The sequence below is a fragment of the Callionymus lyra genome, chromosome 16 (assembly GCF_982586985.1).
Source record: "Callionymus lyra chromosome 16, fCalLyr1.hap1.1, whole genome shotgun sequence".
NCBI lineage: Eukaryota > Metazoa > Chordata > Actinopteri > Syngnathiformes > Callionymidae > Callionymus > Callionymus lyra.
The window spans coordinates 19,666,419-19,680,124 of NC_141833.1; the positions used below are offsets into that span (position 1 = coordinate 19,666,419).

At 35.6% G+C, this 13,706-nt stretch overlaps 1 protein-coding gene across 1 annotated transcript in view; it reads right to left on the reverse strand.

Moving 5' to 3' along the window:
• LOC148064099 (collagen alpha-1(XI) chain-like) overlaps window positions 1-13,706 on the reverse strand; it is a 115,845-nt gene that overhangs the window by 67,547 nt on the left and 34,592 nt on the right. Inside the window, exons 6-10 of the mRNA XM_087810885.1 lie at window positions 8,409-8,510; window positions 7,496-7,591; window positions 4,516-4,809; window positions 2,230-2,295; window positions 71-112 (exon numbers count right to left, since the gene is read on the reverse strand). Coding sequence (XP_087667011.1) covers window positions 71-112; window positions 2,230-2,295; window positions 4,516-4,809; window positions 7,496-7,591; window positions 8,409-8,510 — 600 coding nt within the window. The remainder of the gene's footprint in view (window positions 1-70; window positions 113-2,229; window positions 2,296-4,515; window positions 4,810-7,495; window positions 7,592-8,408; window positions 8,511-13,706) is intronic.

The following is a 13,706-nucleotide window of genomic DNA, read 5'->3' on the forward strand; positions in this document are numbered from 1 at the left end:
CTTTTTTTTCTTTTTAGCTGTTTTCCATCTGTGGAAGGAAGACAGGAGTGTGGGAGAACGTGATACTCACTGCTTGGCCGGGGGCTCCTTGGGGTCCTTCTACAAGCATCCCCTGAAAATGGAAAAAGTGGATACAGTAGCATTAAAAAGGGAGGCCTTAGAATCCGCAGGCGGCGGTGATTTAGAAGAGGGGGTTTGGGGGGTTTGGGGGGGTAATGAGAGACAGTGAAGTCTGCGGCTTTGAGGTCACGAAGTTTACTTGTATCTACAAGCTCACAATGGTTCATCTGTCCATAATGTGTCGGTCGAGCTCCGGAGTCGAGTATAAATTGTGGTCGTGGCGCAGTATTGTGGCGGGATTGTATGCAAGAGTCGTATTGATTTTGGTGTTTGTTCGCGTATAAACAAGTCGAATAATAACCAGTTTGGGTAAAAAAAAATATGGGGCCTCGTGTGACAAAGAAGTTCGTGGATCTTCTACTAAAAATGGAAAATGGTGCACGTACAAAAACAGTCAAATGTATGAATCTGTGACAAATACAAGAACTTTTACTTCGTACATCCCAATCTACGTGGAATTAATCGCAGACTTGTTCGTCCCTTTCCACGCCATCATTTACACAAGTTTCACAAGAACGTTTCTGACTCTCGTAGACTTGAAGCGATAAAAACAAGCTCATAATTCCTTTCCTTTTTTTCTGGATAGCGGATAAAAATATTCAGTATAAAACGACAGATGTTGTCTTAATAAATACAGCTCATCAGTTTAATGAATGAGAACATATTTATAAGTTTGTGAATAATTCAATATCCACTCGTGTAACTACAAACACTTGTGTTTGTGTTAACTTCTGATTCAATATTGTGTCGTTAATGTGACTCTGATGTCGACCGCTTGACAATTGAGTATTTTCTTGGCAATTTGCATCAGAGGAAGCCTTTTTTTTTAATGAAAGACGCTTTAGTTTGACAGCTTTATGGCAGCGACACCAGATGTAACGTATTGTATATACAAATATATGTAGATTTTAAGCATCACATATGTTGAACTCAAGGCCCCCCAGGGGTCAAATGTGTCATTCTATGTAAAACCCACAGGATGTTTGACTCAAACTCAAAGTCGATACATGTTCATGTTGGTATGTTGACCTCAAAAGTGTTTAAGATAATATTTGTAAAAATGTATACAGATATTCCTAAAGACAGTCGGACAACTGATGGATGTGTTTGGTTTTAAGAGGAGAAAACTTGAGACAAAGCTATGAAAGTAAAAGCGGTTCTATTGGATTTTAAATATGAAATAAGTATTGAACTATTTTTATGGGATCAAAAATAAGACTTTACCCAGAAAAGTAAAATGACAAAAAAAAGCTCTGTTCTTTTTTTGTGTAAACATTTAATGCATTTGTTTTCTAAGTCTAAGAATTTGTGTGAAAAAAAAAAGTTTAATGAAAAAGAAAATTAAAGTTTAATACTGAATTTGTTTTGCACCAAAATGCTTAAACTGAATTTCTTTTTAAATGTAAATTTATTTATGCTTTGGAAAAAAAATAAAGATTTAATTTTTGTTTTACTTTTTGGATAAAGTCCCGTAAAAATTCAGCATCAAAAAATTGTATTTAAAATCCGATAGCACCACTTTTAAATATTTATTTCAAATGACTCTTTTTTTGTTACATTGAATTTTATACATGAATTTATTCATTTATTGACACAAACATTTTTTTTTACGTTTTTTTGAAATTCAAAGTGTGTTTTTGATGCTGTAAAGACTTTGTTGCTAGAACTTTGCACCTCCAAGAATTTTAGACGATATCGAACTAGGGTTTATACTTCTTGTAACAGAATCTTTTGTTAAATATACTTTTTATACGAAACAGAGTTATGTAATGATATATTTATAGCAAATATTCAGACACACGATCATTGGAGTTATAGCTAAACGCTCTGTCCAAGCAGACACAATAAAAAATTAACAAGTTAAATAATTTAACAGGACTTGTGTTTTCAATAAAGTTTTGGCTTTTGTTTTACTGTGGAAAATAAAACGATGGCTTTATCGATGGAACTAGTTTCTACTGACTTTGTTGGTTTTTATTAACATGTTGTGAAAAATGCTAACTAGCTTCAGCTCATCGTCGACACATTAAACAGTAAAGAAAAGCAAACTTTGTGTTTTAATTTACTAAAACTCACTTCATAAACAATGAAATAAAATAAAAAACTCACTGGTTCAATGACGGCAGGTTCTCCCTTCTCTCCTTTCTCTCCCAGGTAACTCTGACTTCCAGTCACCTGTGGACACATAGAAGAAACAAACTAAATGTTCAGCTTCTAAACCACGGAAGGAAAACGCTGACTGCTCAAAATTAACCTCAATAATAACTCTTCCAGAAGCTATAATTTAGGCTTCAGAAACATTCCTATTTATGAAGTTTCCCGACAAAGCGGGGGCTGCAAAAATACATATACCGACTGCAGTGAAGTTGTTACCTGACACTATGTATGCAATGACTTCACGAGAGAAATATTCCAGAAAAACCACTGTTAGCCATGTGTCCGGCAGCACAGCTGGACGCTAGCACAGCGCTGGTACCTTCTCAGGAATATAATAACAGGGCGCGGTATCCTGGCGATGAGGGATCGAGGATCGACCCCCGAGCACATCTAGACCAGAAACTTTCATCCACGTATTTTCATATCATTTCACCGGCGTTAAGACTTCTTACGTGGATAAACTGAGACTTAAGACGTTTAATCGAGAAAGAAAAGAGGTTGATTTTGGAAACTATCGAGGAAAGCAAAAGACGATATCGTCATGTTTGTATTTAAAAAGTTGCTTTTTTGTGTGAAAACATTGAGATTCATGTCAATTTTAACAAATCAAAGAAGGTTCTGCCAGTTTAACCATCAGAAATTGTGCATTTTTGTTCCTCCCGATGAGGATTCATGTGGAAAACTTTTCTTTATCGCTCTTCAAACGTTTTTTATTTATAAATTACAAAACAAATAAAAAAAATAGAGTTGAAAGATATTGTTGTGTATGAGTAAAGGCTATTTTTTAATTTAAGTAAAAAGAAAAAAAAAGGTTTTTCAATGATCAAAAATCTTTTTTTCTTATTAATAATTATTACAGTTCATGTGTTGTGTAATATTTTATTATTATTATTATTGCACTGTATGTTTATATTATATATATATATGTATATTTCACAGTACATATTGGAATCCAATAGGATCTGGAATCCTCCTTCTAAAGATTGGAATTCCAATCGATTCCAATCTGTACTAGTAGGATCTGGAATCCTATTACTATAGATTGCAATCTGTATTAGTATGGATTGGAATTGATCGATTTTGGTATATTATAATCTGTACTAGAAGGATCTGGAGTTTTACTTGTACAGATTGGAATTCCAATCGATTCCAATCTGTACAAGTACAGATTCCAATCTAGTACAGATTATAATCTATAACAATCCATTTCAATCTGTACTAATACAGATTGGAATTCCAATCGATTCCAATCTCTACTTGTAGGATTCCAGATCCTACTGGATTCCAATCTGTTCTGAATTGATTCAGTCTATTTTCCAAAACATTTTGATGTGATCCAAATTTCTCCTATTACAATTGGAGATTGTATTGTTAGCATTCCCATTAGTAAGATCTGGAATCCTACTAGTACAGATTGGAATTCCAAACTAGTAGGATTCCAGATCCTACTGGATTCCAATCTGTACTGTGACATATATATACTGTATTGATCACACATTCTAAAAACAGCCATAAGACACAAAAATACAGTAAAAGTGTAAGAATAAAATAATCTAAAAATCTGAGATACAAAATATTAACAGGAAAAATGTGTAAATAATATGTATTTATGTTTATTCTGTTTCTATTGTGATGTTTTTTATGCTATGACAACTGGAATTTCTTCGCTGGGATTCAATAAAGGAAAATCTTATCTTATCTATTTTTAAATTGATGAAAAAAATATTGAAAAACATGACTCCTTCAAGAATCATCTTAAGACGCTTTTTCTTGATTTTCTGGAACTGTTGTGTTTTCAGTTTTATCTTGCCCTTTAAAGTATATACTTTATTGAGTATTGTTTTGATTGTCTAAGCGCTTTGTGACCCTGGTCTGTGAAAGCGCTATATAAATAAAAACTACTTACTTACTTACTTTCTCAATAATATCCAGATATTGTGAATATACATTCTAACTTAAGATACGACTTTAAAGGTAAAACTAAACTGTGTGAGTCGTATAAATCCGGGGACGAGTGTAAACAAGCGAGGTCACGGAGGTGAAAAGGTGACAAAGGCTTGACATGTGTTTATTTGCGGTTGTCCTGACGAGTCTTCTCTTGGACCGTTAAACCCCTTTGAGCCACAACCTGATACCTTCAGGAGCAACAAACAAAGGAGACGAGCGAGAAAACAAAAGGCACAATCATCTCCTTCAGCCCCAACATTCCTGAGCCTCCACCCAACCGACGCCACTCACGCTGCTCTCCCTGAAGTCGGTCTCGGCCGGGACGCCGGGTCCCACTTCCTCCTCCTCGTACTTCTTGGCGTCGGCGGTGCCGTAGTCGCCGTAGTCGCCGTACTCGTAGGGTTTCTCCACGACCGCCTTGTGGTCGTACTCGTTGAGGTCGTACTCCTTGAACTCGTAGGCGGTGTCGCCGCCGGCCTTCACGTCGGGGTCCAGCGGGGCGGCGGTCTCCGGGGGGTTGGTGGTGTCCACCCCGACCTGCTCCACGCCGGTGATGTAGTCGTCCACGATCTCGCCGTCGTAGTTCTGGATCCGACCACGGATTAGGGAACAGGAAGGAGATGTTTTATTAGTGGGACGGGTTCTGGCTCAAAAACCCCGTATTCCTCAATGTATACTTTTTACATTTTTTTCCAGATGTTTCCAGAGTCTGAAGATTTTTATACGTGTTGCCAACAAGTGGCACGAACAGGAAGCTGTTGCAACACAATTATCAGGATCAATTTGGATTCAAAATGGCCGCCAAGAACTCCTCTGCTGTGTCTCAAATCGCATACTAGCGTACTAAAAGTTAGTATTTTTAGTGCGTTAGTGCGTCTCAATTCTTAGTATGCGAAATTTAGTGCGCCATGCACACTAAATTGGCGTACTAACACGCCCACAAAACTGAGCATGGTTCGATGGATACTAGCCACACTAAACAGCTGCCATCTTAGTGACGTTTTAAACGGAAGTTACGTCATATATAAATACATATATATACATATACTTACAGGTGTATTTTCCGCAGCAGTAGAAGGATAAACACGTCTTCGCTGCTGATACCAGCTTAAATAACTCGCGATTATTTAGATTCTCATATTTTTTCTTTATTTCTTTTTCCAAAGTTGCAATACGTGCTGCCAGCAGGTGTCGATAGCGTTCAAACAGCTGCTTGAAACATCGTTAAATAGAAGTAGAAGAAGAAGCTGTCATGTGATCTCCGGTTAGTGTGTAGCGACAGGGTTTGATTTGAGACATACTATCTGCGGAGAATTTGCGTACTAGTTAGTACGTACACTAAACTGATGCATACTAACTTCTAGCATACTAAGAGTAGTATGCGATTTGAGACACAGCACTAGTGTCCTGATTTTTGGCCAAGAAAGCAGAAAATGGTTGCGCGCTAACTACCCCTTATTATTGGTTAGCGCTCTGTAGCTCAAATATGAATCAAGTTACAGCCTATTAAAAGTCCTCCGGCGTTTTTGACCTTCGTTTAGCCTTTAGCCGCTAACGCTTCATGTTTTTTAATGTGTCGCGATTGGCCCAAAAACTTTAGCTAGCACCCTTTGAAGTCCAATAAAATGTTCTTTACATGGCCTCTGCATTTTTTATTTAAAACAAAAAGGGTTGCAGGTTCACTTCCCAGTTGGGGTAGCTTGGGCAACTTGCTCATTTCTGTTTGTATGTTCTCCCCGTGTTGCGTGGGTTTACTCCGGGCACTCCGGTTTCCTCCCACAGTCCCAAAACATACAAAGGTTGATTGGAAACTTGGGGAAATTACCCTCAAGTATGAATGTGTCTATGAATGGTTGTAATTCTTTGTGTGCCCAGCGACAGACTGGCATCCTTTCCAGGGTGTCCCCCACCTCTCGCCCGATGATACTGGGAAAGGCTCAAGCGCCCCCTGTCGCCACCCACATAATGGACTAAGCTGAAGAAAATGACCATTTTCACGATTATCCATCTTTAAAAATCCAGAAGGAACGTCAGGTAGTTCAGCTGATTTTTGATATGAGGCTGAAGAATATCTTTGATGAAGATTTAAGAGTCTTATCTGACAAAATAAGTGATGATATCATCGTGTACAAGCAAGGAAATGTAAAAAAACCTGTAATGTAATATATACAGTACATGTATTATATTGACCTTTAAAGTATATATTTTATTGAGTGTTGTTTTGATTGTTTAAGCGCTTTGTGACCCTGGTCTGGAAAAGCGCTATATAAATAAAAATGACTTACTTACTATATATCTATTTTCCCGATTGTATATTATTTTCTATTTTTCCTTTTCCTTTAAAATTCCTTAAAAAAAACATTAACTGCAAAGGAAAATTTCTTAATATGGTTGATATACTCGGCAAATAAAGTGTTTTTTCTCATTCAAATTCTGAATAAACTTGACGTTTTTGTTTTCCTTGAACAACTAAAAATGTTGAGACATAAAATCCATTTGTAATAATAACTTAATAAAACCATCCAAATGTAAAGTAGCGAGAAGTTCCAACGAACAAACATCTGCTCCGACACCAGAGGGTGAATAGTTCTCTTCCAAAGGAATAATCATCATTAAAGAATCATTAGCTTTTTAATCTTGACAAATTTATCTTCTCCACTCCAAGGTAAAAACCACTTTTGAAAAACGTGCATCGGTTATTACATTTCCACGCGACAGTTTGGAATAAATTGGATCCAAATAAATCAGCATCAACCCGAACATACCTGGATAATCAGATTAAATAAACGTTATTGATCCCTCTGGATCTGAATTCTGTTTATCATATCGTCTGTTAGGAGGAAAACAATAGATCAGGGCCGCGGCGAGGAACGGGGCGCAGCGTTTAAACGACTGAATAAATCAATGGAGACAGAAATTTGGCCGAAGAATGTCAACACGAGTGAAGTCACACTCATTAAATACATTAACTCCTCCTCGACGAGGCCCCGGGGCCGCTCGGCCACCGAGGATGACCCGTCCGACTCCGGCGAGTCATTACTCAATCACTGACCTGACAGCACCGCGACCACACCTAGATCTCTTAGGCTTACACACACACATCGTCCTCACACACACACACACATCGTCCTCACACACACACACACACACATCATCCTCACACACACATCTGCATGCAAAAGGGCAACAAATACAATCGCATCTGGAAACTAAATGAGGCTTGAAAATGACTGAAAAAAGTGAATAATAAATGATCAAAAATAAAGATTACCAGGCCCTTATCTCCAGTATCTGTGGGGGTCTCTGGCTGACTTCCATCCACCGTGGTGTAGTCGTACTCGCCTGTGTAGAAATCGCCCTCGGCAGCCTAAAGATATGGAAACGTATTCAACAATATTATTGGGTGAATGACGATATTTGACATGTATCAGCTGATTTTTAATCTATTTTTAGAGAAAATATTATCAAAAAAACAACAACATATAAAGCATATTTGCAACACCATGTATAAAACAACTTATACTATAAATTAAGATAATTAATCATTAACTTACATATGCAAGTACTCCTATAGATCTTGTAAATTTAACGTGTATATTAAATTAAAATTGTAGCATTTTCTAATGATTGTTTTTGTTGCTACATTTTGAATGAGTCACACATCTTTAAAACAGTTTATATCAAGAAAATATTTTTTTATTTGTCGCTATAAGTCATCTTTTTTTCTGTTATTTTTTTATTTAAACTTTATTTTTTATTTTCGAGGCACCGGGTCACCTTGACCCTGAGATAATTCAGCATTTTCATGCATTGAATTAAATTAAATATTTTCATAACTATTTCCTTTTGCTAATCTCACCATATTTTACACTAAAAATAGTGTCACTTTGGGTTTTCTACAGCAGTTATACAAAAATGTACAACCCTATATATAAAACAACTCGCACTATTCATTAAGATCATTCATAATTTAAAGTATAATATACATGTAGAAAAACAAAAAAACATCAAATGCAAAGCTATCCGTTAAAAAAAAAGAAACTCTAATTTATCGTTAATATCATATAAAAACATTTGAAATTCCTATAATATTAAAAACCGCAGTAGCGTTAATAGAAAGATATATTTCAAAATAAAGACTTTAAATACAGGATATACAGAATAAACATCAGGTCAGTTCGTACCTCGGCCTTGTACGTCTCAGTGGGGGGGGCATTAGGAGGAACTTCGGTTGTCGCTTGACCTTCGGTGTAGTCGTAGAAGTCGCCGTATTCATAGTTGGTGTACTGTTACCATAAAATCCAGTCATTATTAACAGTTTACAGTGAGGAAATTCAACATTTAATTTGTTTTACATACAAAAGCTTTGGTTACACTGTACTCTTGTTGAAGTACTAGGAAAGAAAACATGTTTTTGTTGATCATAAGCATCAATATTAAGTAAAAATATGTATTTGTATTAATGTTTAATGAGCTTAAACAACAGTGTTAATCATTCAGAGTTACAGGAGGTGAAGAAGAGAGTGCAGCCAGGGTGGGAAAGGGTGGAGACGACCGAAGCTACAAAGGGCAGCAGTGGTCACAGCCATGAATGTACGGTTCAAACATGGATTATACATGTCCGCACTAGCATAGAGTCAAGAAAAGGTTGGACAGGAAGTGACCCAAGAAGGAGGAAACCAGCTGCATTTTCCTCGACGCTATAAAGCTCTGGCGTCATTAAATGTCGCCCGTAAAAAGAGAGAGTCCCAGCCGGGCGAATCCGTTGATGTCATATTTGAAGAAATAATGACTGAAGGATCAGAGAGTCGGACACGTCACCCGCTCACAGAGAATTCATTCATAGCATTGCTGTGCTAATGGTTAGCATCGGTGGCTATTATTGACCGATGTTTTTAGGAAATGTAAACTGAAATTTGACCTAAAGCTCATGAAAATAATGTTTTAATTGAATAACTATTAATTGAATTTAACTAAAGATTAATAATTAGTGACACGAAGTGAAAAAAGAAGAGGTTTGCTTTATTTTCGGTCCATTTTGGATCGTATTAAGTAACTTTTATGCTTTTATTCGTGTCAAAGTATAAACTTTACCCTTTCTTTAACAAGTCCAAATAAACTTTTATGCGATACGAGCAGTTTTACATTTTATTAGTCTTGAAAACATTTATTACATCCATTAAAAAAAAGTATAATAATTCACATTATATTTTTATATAAAGGTATGTGTTTAATATACATTTTTTAGTTGTTCTTTCTCTTAGAAAAACTATTTAATACATTTGCAGGTACTTCTTAAGTACATGTCATTAAAACTTATACATTCAATTAAAAATTGTTGCATTTTCTGATGATTGTTTCTGTGGCTACATTTTATATTAAGAAATCTTTTCATAATTCTTTCCTTTTGCTAATCTGACCTTATTTTATACTATAAATATTGTCACAACATGTTATTTGTCGCTATAAGTCATCTTTTTTTCTGTTATTTTGTGATTAAAACTTTATTTTGTTGCGTCGAGCAACCGGGTCACCATGACCCTGAGATACTAAAAGGGTTAATTTCAGCATTTTCATGCATTAAATACAATTTTAATACAATTTCTTTAGAATTTCTACAACTAAGCCTCAGTAATAAACCAATTAATCAGAGAATTCCTCGAGTGACGTGAAGCATCTTCAGTTTCAAAATTCCTTCTCCGTCTCCGAGCGGGAGTTAAATGAAGTTAACAGAGCAGGACACAATAAGAAATGCATTCTGGGATAAATACGAGTCCCCAGACAAATATAATACTCATAAAGATAATGAAAGCTCCACGCCTGGCTCCGACGTTGGCTCTGGTCGTCGGCCCCGAAAAAAACAAAACAAGAAGGTCAGACGAGAAGAAGAGTAGAAGAAGATTTATGGTCCTGGAGTGTCTGGAGGCTTCAGTAGAGACTTGGCGGGATAGGAAATAAAATATGCTCATAAAAGAAGCCCACTACTCCTCGTCGGAGACATGTGGCCGACAACTGTGAGGCGGCGGTTCGGGTCAAGAGACTCTTTCCGATGCCGGAGGTGGAAGTCACGGTCAGCGGCATCAAGAGCCTCAAGAAGTGATGCAGCGAAAATAAACCTTCAAGATTTTGATCCTTGGATTATAAAGATCAGACTTGGATTTGTCTTTTGAATCCTAGTAATATTACTTAATATTAGGCGCCTGTTCTTCATAACGTTGTTTGTATCATCGATGATTAGCAACAAGTACTGGAGGTAATATATCTTCAAATGATTGACTTTTTGATGGACCTAAAAGCTAACTATAGCTTCATAATCTTAAATTTTCCTCCATCATTCCTACAACAAACTGTCTCATCCACGTTTATCTCCCGTTTTGTATCCGTTTCCCAAACTCTACTTGTTTCCATCTTCTTTTGCCTCATCGTTCAAATCGCTTTCCAATTTCAACTCCCTTTTTAACCCAGTTTTCTATTACAAAATCTTCGATACTGGTACAAAACTCTGCAAAGAGAATTCTGAGCCGCTCTAGTAGAAGAACTCATATTTCTCCTTCAAACTCTTCACTGGCTTCCAGTTTCTTTCAGGATCATTTTAAAATTCTGGTTCTTACTTTCAGATCTATTCATGGTCAGACCTTCCATCAGTGATCTGATCCAGACTTACACCCCAGCTCGGGCTCTGAGGTCTGTGGATCAGAATCTACTGATGGTTCCTGAACACGGTTCCGGACCAGAGGAGAGAAATCTTTTCAGACTTTGGAACGATCTTCCTCTGTGTTTGATGATCTACTGACTCCTTCAAGAAACATCTAAATACCTTTTTATTTGTGCTCTTTTAAAATGTTGTTTTGTTATTTAAGCACTTTGTGACCCTGGTCTTAGAAAGGCGCTTTACAAATATAAATGACTTACTTACATTTAAAATTGTACTAGTTGAGTAACAATGTTCAATGTCCACTCCAAGTTGTTCTCTTAGGGAAAAACAATAAATCTAATGTCCGCTGCTTTTGTCACTTTTCAGTTTTTCTTTAGAAAAAATAACACAATATAGATCATGCTTGCGTACAGAAACTTGGCTTCAAAAGTACTACTGTACTACGGAAGCAATTTGGTCGCTGCCACAAAAGAAGCAAAGTTCTATACGTATTCGCCTTCCATTTTGGACTTTTAAGGTCATTTTCTTAAATATTAAAATAGATATTTTACTGTTTATTTACCACGTAAAAACCTAATATTAGATCAGTAGATTTTAATATTATATTGTAATTCATAATTACAATAATATTGAGTCATAATTCAAAATAAATCGATATTTTTCCCTCCTTAATTTATATCATTGTATTATTTTATTATGTTGGTTTCCTTGATCGTATTACATCCATTTTATCTGCCAATAGAAATATTCATTACGTTTAAAACATCCTTTCGGTGATGACTTCTGGGCAAGAATTAAACGATAGAACGTTGCAAATATTTGGGCAAATAAACAAATAAAATAACGGATGAATGAATGAGCTTAATCTGAAAACAAGCTGAAGACCATTAAATTTAACAGTTTGGAAAAAAAACTAATCCTTTAGATTCTTTGTCGTGAAGTCAGAAATGCATTCTTGAACAAACACCAACAATGAATAAACCAGATCGTTATTGAGCCGTTCGGGAATAACTCGCTGACAAAGCAACATTTTCCAGCTCTGGCACCGGCCCTCCGGCCGATCCCGTCGAATAAAGCAACGGCTTCTGATCCGACCCAATCCAGAGTTTCTACTTTTCCCAGGTAGTGGAGCCGTGGAAGTCTGAACTTCCCTCGTAGTCTGGGCCGAGCCTGCAGAAGTCGTTAGCGATATAAATCAAGGGGCCACTCCAAAGTGGGCTCCACGACAGGGGAAAGAGAGCGAGAGAGAAAAAAAAAAAGTTCCAAGGTGAGGTCACCAAAGCAAGGGAACGTCAGAAATGAAGATGGAAGATGGAAGACGATGAAGGAAAAACAATCTATTTCAATTAAGATATTCAAAATCTTTTTTGTGTTTATTCGTGAAGATCTGCGCTTTCTTGACAACATTTGTTGACTATCCCTTAAAAACTTTGTTAATTTTATCTCGCTCAAGTGAATCTACTTACCGTGTACAATGTTTTTTTATATACTACTGATTAATTAGACAAAAAACTTTTTTTCAACAGACACATTTCAAATACATAACAATTAAAACAAGAATATATTGGTTTCTTGACCCTTGCTTCATCTCAGGGTCAAGGTGACCCGGGGGCCAAAAACTTATTTTTACAAATTTCAAATATAAAGCACTTCAAAAAAGAATATATTGTTTTTTTTATGTTGCAAGAAGCTCAACAATGAAAAAAGAAAATATTTGTGTCTTGTTTTAGAAGTACACAAAGTAAACAGGCACATTTCAAATATAGAACCCATAAAAAGAATATATATAATTTTGTTTTTTTAAATGTAGTAATTAGCTCAAATGTGCTAAGAAGCTAAATAACTATGCAAGATGTGTCTTTTTTTAGGAGAACACAAAGTCAATTGGTATCCACAGACAAGTTTTAAATATCAAGCACTTCAAAAAAGATATATTGTGTGTTGTTGTTTTTTTAAATGTAGCAATTAGCTCAACAATGCTAAGAAGCTAAAATAAAATTGGGTAGGATGTTTCTTATTTTAGGAGTACACAAAGTAAATTGATATCAACTGACACATTTCATAGATAAAGTCCTCAAAAATAGAATATATTTAGTTTTTTTTCAAATGTAGCGATTAGCTCAAAAATGCTAAGAAGCTAAATAACCGCGTAAGATGGGTCTTGTTTTTGGAATACACAAAATAAATTGATAAACAAATATATTCAAATATAAAGTGCTCAAAAATAGAATATATTTTGTTTTTTTCAAATGTAGCAATTAGCTCAAATGTGCTAAGAAGCTAAATAACTATGCAAGATGTGTCTTTTTTTAGGAGAACACAAAGTAAATTGGTATCCACAGACAAGTTTTAAATATCAAGCACTTCAAAAAAGATATATTGTGTGTTGTTGTTTTTTTAAATGTAGCAATTAGCTCAACAATGCTAAGAAGCTAAAATAAAATTGGGTAGGATGTTTCTTATTTTAGGAGTACACAAAGTAAATTGATATCAACTGACACATTTCATAGATAAAGTCCTCAAAAATAGAATATATTTAGTTTTTTTTCAAATGTAGCGATTAGCTCAAAAATGCTAAGAAGCTAAATAACCGCGTAAGATGGGTCTTGTTTTTGGAATACACAAAATAAATTGATAAACAAATATATTCAAATATAAAGTGCTCAAAAATAGAATATATTTTGTTTTTTTCAAATGTAGCAATTAGCTCAAATGTGCTAAGAAGCTAAACAACTATGCAAGATGTGTCTTTTTTTTAGGAGAACACAAAGTAAATTGGTATCCACAGACAAGTTTTAAATATCAAGCACTTCAAAAAAGATATATT